The 15,730-nt window shown below is 41.3% G+C and overlaps 1 protein-coding gene and 1 long non-coding RNA gene across 3 annotated transcripts in view; one reads left to right on the top strand and one right to left on the bottom strand.

Annotated features, from left to right (window-relative positions):
• The window catches only part of LOC310763617, a 288,221-nt gene that overhangs the window by 81,927 nt on the left and 190,564 nt on the right, over positions 1-15,730 (top strand). The gene's annotated exons all lie outside the window — the stretch shown is intronic.
• The window catches only part of PCLO (piccolo presynaptic cytomatrix protein), a gene marked incomplete at its 5' end in the record, with an annotated part of 240,339 nt that continues 234,524 nt past the window's right edge, over positions 9,916-15,730 (bottom strand). For both annotated transcript variants that reach the window (XM_083615376.1, XM_083615377.1), the window contains one exon: positions 9,916-14,580. In XM_083615376.1, coding sequence (XP_083471502.1) covers positions 14,440-14,580 — 141 coding nt within the window. In that variant the 3' untranslated portion in view covers positions 9,916-14,439. The remainder of the gene's footprint in view (positions 14,581-15,730) is intronic.

The following is a 15,730-nucleotide window of genomic DNA, read 5'->3' as shown; positions in this document are numbered from 1 at the left end:
GACTGCAAGAAGATCAAACCTACCCATTCTGAAGGAAATCAGCCCTGAGTGCTCACTGGAAGGACAGATCGTGAAGCTGAGGCTCCAATACTTTGGCCACCTCACGAGAAGAGAAGACTCCCTGGAAAAGACCCTGATGTTGGGAAAGATGGAGGGCACAAGGAGAAGGGGACGACAGAGGACGAGATGGTGGGACAGTGTTCTCGAAGCTACAAACATGAGCCTGACCAAACTGCGGGAGGCAGTGGAAGACAGGAGTGCCTGGCGTGCTCTGCTCCATGGGGTCATGAAGAGTCGGACACAACTAAACAACTAAACAACAACAACAATTGTGATTGGGAGCATAAGTTTTAGGGAGGAAATAGGGATTAGCAGCTGAGTCAGTAAGGCAAAGCTGGTTCTGGTGACTTTCCTGCCGAAAGGGGTCAGTCCTTTCTTTTTTTTGGGGGGGGGGGACTTGGCTTGCAACATTACTACAATGAAGTGCTTGGGAAAGAGACCTTGGCAGCCTGAAATGAATGCAGCAAACATTTCAGACATCTTAACATGAGGTCAGGACTACTTAGAAACAGCAAGCTACGCCCTTCTTTCTCCAATTAAGGCTGGCACAAAACATTATATTCAAGGCCCCGGCTAATGGACTATCTACCTTGTGTTACTTCATCTCCACCAGGATCAAGTGCATTTGTTCAAAACTGGCATGGTTCCATCCAAGGGAGAATGTCCCTGAACATAATTGCACAGCTGAGAAAACTCTCTCTTCCATTAGGAGTGTGGTCGTAAGATACCAAAAAGGCTTTTGACAGGAGGCCCAAGAGGCCGTGAGGCTCGTCACCCCAATTCTACGAGTTTGTGAGCGGGAGGGTAGGCTGCATGCCTGAGTCTCCTAACTCCTGGATTCAGTATGGATTTGTTATGAGAATTTTAAGGTCTTATATATAAAATTAAAGGTAAAGGGACCCCTGACCCCCTGACTTTTAAGTCCAGTCACGGACGACTCTGGAGTTGCGGCGCTCATCTCGCTTTACTGGCCGAGGGAGCCGACGTTTGTCTGCAGACAGTTTTTCCTGGTCATGTGGCCAGAGAAGCGCACGGAAATGCCATTTACCTTCCTGTCGGAGTGGTACCTATTTATCTACTTGCACTTTGATGTGCTTTCGAACTGCTAGGTTGGCAGGAGATGTTCACAAATGTACCAATAGATGTTCACAAATGTACCAATAGATGTTCACAAATGTACCAATAGATGTTCACAAATGTACCAAGATAAAATAGATAAAATAAATAAATGTTCACAAATGTACCAAGCAAACACATACATAAATATACAAACCACATGTCTGAAACCCACAGAAAAAGTCCTGAAACTGAAGGAAGAGCCAAATAGAATTTATTCTGAACCACTAAATTGAGCAGAAAACAACCAAGATTGCAGATGTATCTAAGCTTGAAAACAAAGGGATGTGAAAAGGGAAACTTTCCCTCTGCAGTAATTTGCAGTTCACCCAAGAGGTAAAAAGTTTACGCTGCCCCAGCCTAGGAACTTGTAAAGAGTGAACTGTGAGTGAACTAAGCCCACCTGACCTGACCAGTTGAACCACTAGAGGAAGTTGAAAGACTGTTTGAAGATCAGAGTCTTCAGAATTGGTTGATTGCCAAATTGTATCCTGTGCATCCTGAGTAAAAAAGCTGGGTTTTAATTGCTCCTACGTCATGAGGGGCTTGCCTTTCGAAGTGTATAAATAGTCTGGTCTGAATTGCATACATTGCCTCAGTCCATTGGGACTGGGGACTGGCTGTACAGCTATATAAAATAAAGGTGATTTTTCCTCAAATCATTGATTAAATTTTATTGTCTAAGGGACTCTTGCTTCAAAACCATTTTGTCTCTCCCAAAATGACCTCAAATATTTCTCTGCAAGGTCAAAGGAAATGGGAATCGTCCCCATTGTCTCTTTGTTCACAAATCCTGTTTTAAGGGTAGGTCTGTGTATGAATAGGGTGAGCCTTGTGACCTGTGATCTAGATTCAGGAATTAAGTAGTTATCGTAACAAAAGAATGGCCAGGTAAACCCATCAGCAGGTTTCCTGCCAGAAAGGAGAAAAACCAACACACTCAGATTTCTGTTGTAGTCCGCCCCCATCTCTGATGTATGTATGTATGATGTATTGGGGAGTGCTCTTGGGCTACACCCCTTCTGTGGTGTATGTATGATGTTTCTGGGGGTGGTCTTGGACTCCAGGGTGGGCAATTTAAAATGTCTATATAAGGGCTTGTACCCATGGCTCGGGGTCCCTCCCTCGCCCCATGTGTGTGTGGGGAGCACCCTGTAGCAACAGCTTTAATAAAGAGCAGGTTTACTAGCTGCTTTGCTTCTCAATATTCTCTGGTTGGTCTCTGTTATCTTCTCCTACTGATAAAGAACCTACAAAAGGACTCTATATGGGCTCTTGGGTACCCCATAAGGCAGGCATGTCTTCAGGGGCCTAATCCAGCCCACTGGTCGATTTAATCCAGCCCCCATGGCAGTATATGTCCTGAGGTAGTATCCTAAAAAAAGCTTGATGACTTTGGTTGGCCCTCATGCATGTTCACGTCATCAAATCTGGCCCTCTTTGAAAAAAGTTTGAGCACTCTGCCATAAGGGAAAAGGAGCAGTTTCCCCCCTGCATAACAGATTCAGTTCCTGGAATAGCCAGGCTAGCTTGCTGGTGATGTCATGGCCTTCTAAGTATGGCCCATTAAGGTAACAAAGGAAGTGGCTCTGTGTCAGACAGCAAACAGGAGCTCGCTGGTAGAAAGACAAAGGCCAGACTGGAGAGTTGAGTTATGTGAGCTGGAGGCTGGCAGGCTGCAGAACTAGGAGACAGAGCCAGGCCCGATTTCTGTTGGAATCCAAGGCTGGGACCAAGAGAGAGAAGCAAGACCCATTTTTGGGCTGTTAATGCTGTGAACCCCACCATAGGCTCAGGTTGTATTTATGTGTAAATAAACCATATATTACACATTGTCCCTTAATACAAGGAAACACCAACCTGGGATAAGTGCCTGGAATCCCACATGGCTCAGATATTGGGGTGGCATGCAACAATATATTTAAATCACTATTGTGCTGCTCTAGCAGTCATTGAGAATGCTGGGAACTGTAGTTTGTTAAGGGTGCTGGGAATGGTTGCTCTGTAAGGTCAGAACCTACAGCCCCCAAGATTCTCCATGGCTGTTCAATTGGTCAAGTATTTGGAATGTGTTGATAGATGATAGATAGATAGATAGATAGATAGATGATAGATAGATAGATAGATAGATAGATAGATAGATAGATAGAGGTAAAGGTAAAGGGACCCCTGACCATTAGGTCCAGTTGTGGCCGACTCTGGGGTTGCGGCGCTCATCTCGCTTTATTGGCCGTACAGCTTCCGGGTCATGTGGCCAGCATGACTAAGCCGCTTCTGGTGAACCAGAGCAGCACACGGAAATGCCGTTTACCTTCCCGCTGGAGCGGTACCTATTTATCTACTTGCACTTTGTGCTTTCGAACTGCTAGGTTGGCAGGAGCAGGGACCGAGCAATGGGTGCTCACTCCGTCGCGGGGATTCGAACCGCCAACCTTCTGATCAGCAAGCCTTAGGCTCAGTGGTTTAACCCACAGCGCCACCCACGTCCCAGGCAGATAGATAGATAGTAGGTTATAAATAACCATGTATGTATTTGGATAATAAAACTTATAAAAGCATATATGGAATTGTAGTTGTTTGCATATATAGAGGCAGTGATTTTTTCTTTAAAATGTTTAGGGGTACTCTCATTTTGACTCAAGAAAATTACCGGGAAAGAAATGGAAGCTGTCATCAGAGGTGGAAACAATGAAACTGACCAATCATAGATACATAGAACTGAGTTCGCCGTAGTAGAGAAGAAACTTTTTTTTATATATAATTTTTTTTACTCTTCTCCTGTTAGACTCACAAAATGTTTAGGGGTATGCACCCCTTGCATCCCCTCAGAAAAAAGCACTGTATAGAGGTATAATATGCTTCTCCCCTTTTTATTTTTAAAAAATCCATTCACTTTTTATTTCCATTTCATTTTGTTCAGCTCAAATAGTCTTAATTTTTTTTTAAACAAAGAACTCTTCAAGTGGTATAAAAGTGCTTTAAATGTGTTCTACAAATGTCACCTTTCTGAATCTCCCTCCCATCAGTTGAGTAAAATATATATAGTAGGTTATAAATAACCATGTATGTATTTGGATAATAATACTTATATAAGCATTGTAGCTGTTTGCATATATAGAGTATGTATGCATTTCCCTCTCCCTTTTTATTTATTTTTAAAAACCCATTCACTTTATTTCCATTTTAATTTTTCCCCCAAATGAAATATTCTTTTTTAAAAAATTAACAAAGGACTGTTAAAAGTGCTTTATAAAAGTGCTTTAAAAGTATGCTGCAAATGTCACCTCTCTGAATCTCCCTCTCAGTTGAGTGAAATGGTGTTTTCCACCACCTAGAATACTAGTCACACCAGAGCAGCTCCTTCTCCAGCGTTTGAAGGAGGCGGCCAGAGTGGGGAGTCTCCTTGGGCCCAAGAGAGGCAGGCCAAGGACAGTCCAGAGGCAGGAGGACAATGGATGTCACTTACCTTTGTGCCACAGGCTTCCTTGCAGCTGCACAGTGAAGTCAGAGATGCCTGCACTTGCCCCTCTCTCTATCCTCCAACCAAGGAAAAAGAGGCCTTAGGGCAGCTCACCATCACATTTCAGCCAGGCAAAAGCACTCAGGGAGGAGTGGGAAGAGGAAGCTTGGCCAAGTCAGAGTTCTGAGAGCCAGATAGAGAGGGATGGAGGGCCACATTCCCTAGTCTGGACTAGGACACCACAGTATTGCCTTCTTCAGGCATTTCTGAGAATATGCCAGATACAGCTCCCCTTTGGCCCCAATGCTGGATTTGAATGTGTGATCAGCTGACTTGCGACTGGCCCCATTTCCCCTCTACAGGGATGAGAGTTTGGTCTATTGGGGTTCCTACCCCTGTTAAACGAGCTCATCTATGGTCACTTCCATCCCATACATTCAAGGCACAATACTTTCCCCAAAGAATCTTGGGAATTGTACTTCACCCCCTGCCAGAGCTACAATTCCCAGCACCCACAGCAAACTACAGTTCCCATAATTCTTGGGGGGGGGGATAGTCAACTGTTCTTTGGGGGAATAAATGGTGTGGCTGTGTCCTTAATCTGTATGTTCATAGCATGCCCTCCTGACCGAAGTCCACCATGCACTGGTTTTCCAGCCGAGGGGCTAAGCAGCATCTTCTCTGAAACCCTCTTGTGTGTGACTGAAAAAGGTGCACTGCTAGTGCGTTGCAGTGCTCACATTCTAATGTGCCACAAAACTGTCTTTTCAGTAACAGAACTCACAAGTACTCTTGAGCCAGCTAGCAAAATACTCCCATACTTAGCTGTTTCCAACATGTTCCACTAGAGAACTTCTTACTTGTTTTGATCCGCCTGCTGTTGGATTCTCCCACAGAAACTGGAAACCATAGAACTGCAAAGGGACCCCTGTGCGTCATCAAGTCCAAACCCTGCAGTACAGGAACCCTGCCCACAGCCATCCCTGGGTGGGCTCGAACCACTGACCTACTGTGTCGTCCCTAGCTCTGACCAAGCAGCTGCAAACCCCAGATCACAGGTGCAAGACCAGATGCAGCAATACAGTGCCTGAAATTGTTTTCTGGTAATAGGTATTTGCACAAGCACAACCTATCCTGCCCATGCTAAGAAGCGAGATGGGCTCATTTCAATGGGCCTCCTATACCTGTTCATGCCATTGTTATCCAGACCTGAAAGGTCTTATGTAAAGGCTGATAGTTTGAAAACTGGGAACAGTTGTGGACCACAGGTATCAAATTCACGGCATGTAATGCCTTAAGAGAGAATATTATGAAAATGATTTATAGGTGGTACATGACCCCGGTCAAGCTTGTGAAAATTTATCATTTGCCTGATAATAAATGTTGGAAATGTAAAGAAAATGAAGGCACATTCTTTCACCTTTGGTGGACGTGCCCAAGGATTAAGGCTTTCTGGGAGACAATATATAATGAACTGAAAAAGGTATTTAAATATACCTTCTTGAAGAAACCAGAGGCCTTTCTTCTGGGCATAGTTGACCAATCGGTGTTAAAGAAGGATAGAACTTTCTTTATGTATGCCACAACAGCAGCAAGAATACTTATTGCAAAATATTGGAAGACACAAGATCTACCCACTTTGGAAGAATGGCAGATGAAGGTCATGGACTATATGGAATTGGCGGAAATGACCGGCAGGATCCGAGATCTGGGGGAAGAGTCGGTGGAAGAAGATTGGAAGAAATTTAAAGATTATTTACAGAGATATTGTAAAATTAATGAACTTTAGAATAATGTTGGATTAAAATTGAGAGGTTTCTAGCTGTAATGGGTTAAAAGAATATGAAAAAAATGGGTTTATAAAAGTAAAATTTCAAGATCACAACAATTTAAGAATAAAGATTTGGGTAGAATAAAGAGGGAAACAAATTGCTGAGCTAATAAATTGAATTGGAATACAAAAAAGAGAGGTATGAGGAGGTCCAAGAAACAAGTAAATGAAAAATAATGTGATGGAAAGATTTTTTTCCTTTTTCTGTTTGTTTTTATTTTTTGTAATGTAAAAATCTTAATAAAAATCTTATATAAAAAAAAAAGAAAACTGGAGGTAGACACATTGCCCAGAATGAGGAGGCAGGCGAGAGTTAGCAGTTTAATGGAATCATGTAGACCCTTATAGGCTCCATGTGCTACCTGATCCCTGCTGAGTTAGATGTAAGACTACCCTATGAGTATCTGCAATGCAGTTCCTTACTTGGGCAAGCAACTATAGTGTTGCAGAGAGCATGGTGGCTGGGACTTGCTGCTGGAGTTCCCCATTTACGTTCTCTGGCTGCCTAACCCCTCAGTGCAGTACAGGAATTGGCCTTAGACAAGGGTGTCTAATCAGAGCCTACATCAAGGAAGCATGACGCATGCTTTAGGACATCCTCAGTCACAATGAGCATCGCTGCTGAAATTCTGAACTGGTCATTACATAAATCAAGTCTACTTGTTTGTAAGTCTCAAATGCATACAAGTCCTGACTTTGATCCAATGAACTCTAATATCTACAACAAACAGGTATTTCTGCTGATGTTTCAGTTTGCTCCCCAGCTTCTTCCTGCGATGGTTCCAAGTCGATTGGCTAATATCACAGGGGTTATGTTTAACTCATCAGAAAAGGGTGCATCATGACGCAACATCATGGTGCACAGGGTTGTAGAAGAGCACCATATTGCAAAGAGCAGACTACTCAGCCTTATGTGGAATGGTTGAAGGAGCCGAGTGGGTTTAAGCCGGAAAAGAAGAGACTGAGAGGAGATAAGATAGGAGCCAGAATCTAGTACCAAAAGAGTTTTAGAACTAATTCAAGAATTTGGTCAGGTGGCAGGATTCAAACTGAACAAGTCTAAAACTAAGGTTTTAGAGAAAAACTTAACACTGTTTGAAAAAGAGAAATTTCAGAATGAAACAGGTTTGACTGTGGTGAAGAAAGTGAAATATCTGGGGATTAATATGACAGCTAAAAATGGGAATTTATTTAAAAATAATTATGAGAAATGTTGGTTAGAAGTGAAAAAGGATCTTGAAATATGGTCAAATTTGAAGCTTTCCTTGATGGGTCGAATTGCAGCTATAAAGATGAATGTATTGCCTAAAATGTTGTTTTTGTTTCAAACATTGCAAATTGTGGACAAGATGGATTGTTTTAAGAAGTGGCAGAAAGACATTTCTAAATTTGTCTGGCAGGGCAAGAAGCCCAGGATAAAATATAAGATTTTAACTGATGTAAAAGAAAGGGGTGGATTTGCCCTGCCAGACTTTAAACTTTACTATGAATCAGCAGCATTCTGCTGGTTGAAAGACTGGCTGCTTCTTGAAAACAGACATTTTGGACCTAGAAGGTTTTAACAACGTTTTTGGATGGCATGCATATTTGTGGTATGACAAGGTTAAAGCACATAAAGCATTTAAAAATCATATTGTTAGGAGATCTTTGTATAATGTCTGGATTAGATACAAGGATTTATTGGAAAATAAGACCCCAAGGTGGTTGTCACCAATGGAAGCGAAAGCCCAGAAAAAGCTCAATATGGAGGCCAAATGGCCGAAATATTGGGAAATTTTGGAACAAGAAGGAGACAGACTGAAATTGCAGAGCTTTGAGAAACTAAGAAATAAAGTGCAGGACTGGCTTCATTATTTCCAGATAATGGAGGCTTATAATTTGGACAAGAAAATTGGCTTCCAGGTGGAAAAATCTAAATTAGAAACAGAAGTGCTAGAACCCAAAACTAAGATCATGTCAAAAATGTATAACTTGCTGCTGAAATGGAATACTCAGGATGAAACGGTTAAGTCAGCTATGATTAAATGGGCACAAGATGTTGGACATAACATTATGTTTGCTGACTGGGAACAGTTGTGGACCACCGGTATGAAATTTACGGCATGTAATGCCCTAAGAGAGAATATTATGAAAATGATATACAGGTGGTACATGACACCAGTCAAGCTCGCAAAAATATATCATTTGCCAGATAATAAATGTTGGAAATGTAAGGAGGTTGAAGGTACATTCTTTCACCTTTGGTGGACGTGCCCAAAGATTAAGGCTTTCTGGGAGATGATTTATAATGAAATGAAAAAGGTATTTAAATATACCTTCTTGAAGAAACCAGAGGCTTTTCTCTTGGGCATAGTCGGCCATTTGGTGCCAAAGAAGGATAGAACTTTTTTTATGTATGCTACAACGGCAGCAAAAATACTATAGCAAAGCACTGGAAGACGCAAGATCTACCCACTCTGGAAGAATGGCAGATGAAGTTGATTGACTGTATGGGACTGGCAGAAATGACTGGCAGAATCCGCAACCAGGGAGAAGAGTCGGCAGAAGAAGATTGGAAGAAATTTAAGGACTATTTACAGAAATATTGCAAAATTAATGAACTTTGAAAGATGCTGGATTGAATTTATGTGGTCTCTAGCTGTTATGGTAAAAAGAATTGGTATAAATATTGTTCAAGTTACAAAATTTAAGAAGTTGATTGGAAAATAAGGTGTTAGTTAAATGGAATGTTAAGAGATTAGGATTTGCTGGATAAACAATTTGAACTAGAAAACAAGAAGGGGAGGTATGAGGAAGTCAAGGAAATATGTTATTGAAAATTGGTATTGAAATTGATTTGTTTTTAATTTTTTTTCTTTTTCTTTTTTGTTTGTATAAAATTGAAAATTCTAATAAATATTTATATAAAAAAAAAGAGAGGAGAGAAGATAGCCATCTTCAAATATCTCAGGGGCTTTCATGTGGACCAGGAGGCAATGGCTTCAAGTTACAAGAAGGAGATTCCGTCTAAACATCAGGAAGAACTTTCTGACAGTGTAGCGGACTCCCTCGGAAGATTGTGGACTATGTCAGGGAATGCTATCATTGAGATTCTTGCATTGACTCAATGTCCCTTCCAACTCTACAATTCTCTGATTCTTCCAAGATATTCTATTCCACTACACAGGAATCAGCTGGCATTCCATAACTGCAGAGAATATTCAGTCTTCATTACACTGCTTCTTTTTTTGGAGGGGGGTGTTTCTCCTTACCCCCCCCCCCGTTTTATACTTCTGCCATCATTAAGGTTCCCTCCCATTCCATGCAGGCAGGCACCTCAAACTGAAATTATTTCAACTGTAAACCAATTGTCCCACTTCACAGATGCTTCTCCATTTCTTCTGCTACAGTTACTGACGTATTTGCTAGCTGCAGCAGGAGTATTTAATAGTGGGAAAGGACCCCAAACTAGATATTTTAAATATTTATTAGCCAGACTGGATTAAACAGCCTTTATACAACACAATTTGCATAAGTTCTCAAGATACGTCCTGTATACAATCACAAAACCATGACATGGATTTTATACACAGAGTGAAAATCGAGACCGATTTACAAGCATTTATTCCCCTCTTTATACAGTTCGTTAAGTTCGTTTTGTTTGCTTTGTTTTGTACAACTTTTGGAACAAATTTTGTATCTTTCTTTTCTTGGAGGATTAGAAGGCGAAAAACAAAGAATAATTAATTATTCATTCAAGTGAAAAAGAAATATTAATAAACCACCATTGACACATGCAACATTCACCGTGGAAATATATTACATCTCCCCAAAGACTACTGATGGTGGCCGCTGCATTTTAAATTTTATGCCCGGGGTAGTTGTTCTCTCCAGTCACCCCCATCGCACCCTCTCCAGTGCCAGGGATGCTGTACATGTTGTCTGGTAGCTTGTCAGCGACGGCTGAGCACCTGCCCCAGCCACTTGACATCTATACAAGACACGGTTCACGTGGAGGGAGGGAGACATGCTTGGGACGCCAGGGGGAATTTGGAATCCAAACCTGGTTTGCTGCTCAATACAAAAATGCATATTTACAAATTAAGAAAACAGCTTTCTTCAGATCACCTAGTCCAAGTTCATGATATATATATTATATTATATATATATATATTATATATATAGCACATATTTTAAAACCCATTAGTGTGTTCATTATTTTGTCAAAGAATTAATCAGAGAAAACATCAAAATGCAACTTATGATTTAAAGAGAGAGTATCCAGATTTTATTATTTTAGTCTAACAGCATCTTCTAACTGAAGAGATTGGTCCTGCATTGGAAATTGACTCGGATGCGTGAAGAGCCTCCTTCATGTGAAGCCAGTAGATCCTTCAGTTTCTTCACCACTGAGAATATTTGATTATTTCCCCATCACATATAGATATATGTATGTACATATATAGACACTCAAGGGGGACTGTGGGCTCTTAGCAAGGGAAATAAAGCACTTGGTATAGTATCAGGTATGATTTAAATAAAAAGATAAAAAATATACTATTAACATCTGTATGAAATCTCCAGGAAACTAAACGCTAATTAAATAATTCTATATTGAGCAATATATAAGAAGTGTTTACATTTTACTTCTTTGTCCTGACAGAAAGAAGCAATATCAGCTGGTTACCAGCTACTTTACTAACCCTCCCCACCTGGCGGCCCCAAACAATCAACTATTAGGCATATAGAAAAGGAACTCAGTTTACAACGAGGTTCCTGGAAATGTCTCCCGTGTGCACACAATGAGGTACCCTAATTCTTCTTCTATGTACTGAAAACAGTGGTACAAGTTTAAGTGGTGGGGCGGTGAGTGGACACTGATAAAAAGCCACAGCATTTATATTGCTCCTGGATACTATCCCTTTAAAGGGTGATCATAACAACAAAACAGATCAATGTTCATCACAGGAACTCACACACCTTGTTTGGATCCAGGGAAATAAAGCAAGATCTGGCCATCAGTCACAAGAACGAAGGAAAGAAACAATCCCTTTCGAGGAACAACCTATCATTTGTTAAATACACACACATCCTGTGCTTTAGCTCATACTTCAAGCTTGCTTTTTCTCTCTGTACATGGCTTTTTGTACAACACAACTTATATCTCTAGCTTGGCAGACTTGTGGGCAATATCTAGATCTATATAGTAAATATCTATAGCTCTATAGTAAATAAAGCGCATTGTGCCATGAACAATCCATACCTTTAAAGAAACCCACAATTGGAGAACATTCATCTATTCCAAGTTAAGAGGCCTGGCCACATTTAAGTGCTTCTGTCTGACAGAAGAAACAAAGAAACAAACAAACAAAGAAAAAGATTCTCCCCCCCCCCCGCAAAATAAAACAACAAAGAAGGAAAACAGATATGGTGAAGTATTCATACATTTTCACAAATACCCAAAGTCCCTGTGAATTTTTTTTCCTTTAAAAAAATAATTGCCACAAGAAGGGTTTTTGTTGCCTTCGTTCATAAAAAGAAAACTGCATTTAAACGTGATTCATTGTTGCATAGAATGATTCCAGTACAACCCAGACATTTGGTCAAAAGGAACTTGGCACACTCTGCAAACGTCTTCGGTCTCAGCACTCATGCATTCGTGGCTCGGGGAACGTCAAACCCCTTCACTAGCTCTTTGTGAGATGCAGGATACAATGAAGAGAGATTCTAACCCTAATGACCTTCAACATGCTGTTGCGAGCAGAACCTGCCTTTCCTCACAAGCACAAATTCCCGCAAACATTCGCTGGTGCATTTGACTTGTGGAGAGCTTGTGGAGCACCATCGCCCTGGGACCTGATGCCTGGCGGCAGAAGTTGCTGAACAAGGGGCAGCTGAAGCCACAACAGCAACGCTGTGAATAAATAATTGCAAATAAATATCTGCTATTAACACAAAGCTGTTCCTTGCTTCTCAATTTGTCATCCAATCCACCGAACAGCATGTGGCAACGGCAGTCTTGCTTTATCAATTAATAGTGATAATTAGAGGTTTACTAGCAAGCCTCCCACTTGGCGCTTGCTGCTGGTGGAAATCTCCATGGCAACTGCTATACGATTCACCACCTTTGTCATAAATCTTAGCAAGAACAAAATTGCCAGCCATTTGCGCAAAATTGCATATATCACTTTTTTTAAAAAAAGACTTTGCTTAGCAATTGAAATTCGCTGTTTCAGAAAATACAAACCCAGATGCCATGAGATTTTTAAAGGGAGGATAAGGGAGATGTGGTATCTGGTAGCAGGCAATTTCCACATGACACAGCACTTTGGGCAGGAGGGCAGCACTATTGCTCCAAAGAATTGGACTGAAATTGATATTTCTAGGAGACAGGTGGATGAAATCTGAGTAAGAACACCAAATTATATTCATATGCTCTACTTCCTCCCAATCATTACCCATTTTACAGTCGGGATAAAATGTGCGGATATTTCTGGGATAGCTCAGTCAGGAGAGCACGAGACTCTTAATCTCAGGGCTGTGGATTTGAGCCCAAGACGGGGCAGAAGTTTCCTGCATTGCAAGGGGTTGGACTACGTGACCTTTGCGGTTCCTTCCAACTCCACAATTCTATGATTCTTCTGCACATACCTGCTGCTCCTACTGTTTAACCATTTCAGCTTCAAGGAACAGTTTGGCATAGTGCAATTACATGCCCATTTTCAATCAAAATACTGTAACATAAAGCAAATCAACACAACAAGGGACTAATTGTGTTTCCATTTTTTGTTTCTGGACGCCACCAATGCAGTTTCATGTTCCATGCCTTTAAGAAAGCTTGTAGCTCACGGCAATGAATGCTGCCAAGTTAGGAATGGATATTCATTTTATACGCAGTGCTTGACCTGACAATCCAATGTCTGTCTTTCAATGATCTCCTTCAACGCTTTGTGAGCAGAACGTTTGGAACTTCATGCAGATGAGAAGGAGCCTGTAGCACACGGTCACATAAACAGCATCACTTGTTCTGACATGTGGACTATTTCATACAGTTGGAAACAGTGACTCCTTGAAGTTCACAAAGGCAAGACAAACAGATAGTGAAGCCACAATATTCACCTCAGTGCTCAAAAGCCCTTAGAACCAACGCCATTTTAGCAAAACTATGGAAAACAGTCGTTCACAGTAGGCTGAATCGCAATCTCTTCTACACCATAAAAGCAATTTCTCTTTTCCTGATATGGCTCCAACTGCACCCTTTACTCTTTCCAAAATGACAACTATTCTTGTGCTTTCTGTACTTTACAGTCCGAGATGGTAATTCTCCAAGACTAACATGGGAAAAGACAGAGATTACTATTCTCAGTTTAAACGCCAAAGCATATAATTAGCAAAGAGGAAAAAAATAACATGAAAGAGAAACATTGCCACCATTTAAATTAAAAACTAATTACCCCACCATTTGCCTCCTGGGGCATCATCTCACCACAGCAAATATATTCTTACATTAAGACCATGGATCTTCAGATAAGTCTTCAGATAAGGGAGAACTGGAAAGGCAGTTGTTTCAGGTACTTTTGCATATCATGATCTCTTAGGCGATTGCACCGTGAGCCAGATTGCTCTCGCAGAAAGATTCTGCCTCCAGCTGCAGCCAAATTCTCTCCATTAACACCTGCCTTCAACTGCATGGTGTTATTATTCCTCTTCAGATTCTAACATCACAGAACCCTCACACAAGTCTCCTTTTTCAAGCAGACTCATTTTAATTTCTGGGCTTAGGGTGGTTGGTTTATTAAGCTCTGCTGATTTGTTTTTAAAAAACACAGCAAAACAAGTTGACTAGCCCTCATGAAAGTGTGCTAAATAGCCCAGAACTTTCTCCTCCTACTTCATATTCTGAAAGCCTAGCTAAACACAATATCAAAGTAGAGTCTTGGAATCCTACAAGCAGACTTTGCCAAGGCTTGATGGCCCAAGAAGAAATCTTTCCTCAATGTGTTTGTGTTGAGCTGACCAAAAGTTTGTGCCAGTTTACTATTCTTTTCCTGAGGTCCACTTTGTCAAGCCAGATATATGCCTCACCAATCAAGGTCTTCTTCATAAACTTTCCTCCATTGGAAACAAGGAGTATCTGGGAAAAGAACAGAGGGTTGGACAGATATTCACCGTTATGGTAAAAAGATCTAAAGCCCTGGAACACGGCCCTGATCATTGCTGCAGAAGGTGTGGCATGCTGTCTGTTTGTTATGGGAACCAAGATCGTGTCACAAAATGCACCCAACACTTACTGTGGCTGCACATTCCAAGGGACGATGAATGGCTTTGGACAAGTTGTTTGTGTCCCTGAGATCTCCTGACACATTTCCATGTATAGGTTGTCCATATACATATAATTTATTGTTATACGTGTCTTGTTATAATGTCTACAGTGGTACCTCGGGTTAAGTACTTAATTCGTTCCGGAGGTCTGTACTTAACCTGAAACTGTTCTTAACCTGAAGCACCACTTTAGCTAATGGGGCCTCCCAGTGCCGCCCTGCCGCCGGAGCACGATTTCTGTTCTCATCCTGAAGCAAAGTTCTTAATCTGAGGTACTATTTCTGGGGTTAGCGGAGTCTGTAACCTGAAGTGTATGTAACCTGAAGCGTATGTAACCCGAGGTACCACTGTATTATGATCGTATTGTATGTGTGACCACCTCTAGCTGAAATAAGTTAGGGGGGAGTGGTATTTGTTATGTCACATTTATTTCTCTGTCCTGAAGAGCTGAGTTTGACATTTCCCCCCTCCTCACAAGAACTCTGTCCACGAGGTTAGGGTGCACATTAGGCTAGGCAAACCACCCAGAGACTGTTACAGATAGGTAGCCGTGTTGGTCTGCCATAGTCAAAACAAAAATTTTTTTCCCCTTCCAGTAGCACCTTAAAGTAGCTGTATTACTACAAAGGAATTTCAGAAATAGACTGGAAAGAGAAGCTGCTGAATTGCAACTCATTACCAAACTTAAAACCATGGAGAGACCTGGTCTGAACAAAGACATTGGATTCTTATCTCATTATACATGCCAAAGCCATTTTTCACCTTCTCACCCCTTGCTTTTTCCTGTAAGACCTATTGCAGTCGTTAAGAGTCGTCAACAGGCTCATCACAGCTATCTGCCAACCACCCATTCCCACCACCCTTCTGAGTAATACCCCTCCCCACCTTCTCACTATATAGAAGGATCTGGCAACTTCTGTTTCAGTGTATCTGAAGAAGTGTGCATGCACACGAAAGCTCAT

Source organism: Podarcis filfolensis, assembly GCF_964270895.1.
Source record: "Podarcis filfolensis genome assembly, chromosome: 5".
Classification (NCBI taxonomy): Eukaryota; Metazoa; Chordata; class Lepidosauria; order Squamata; family Lacertidae; genus Podarcis; species Podarcis filfolensis.
This window is presented reverse-complemented; position numbering and strand designations above follow the sequence as displayed.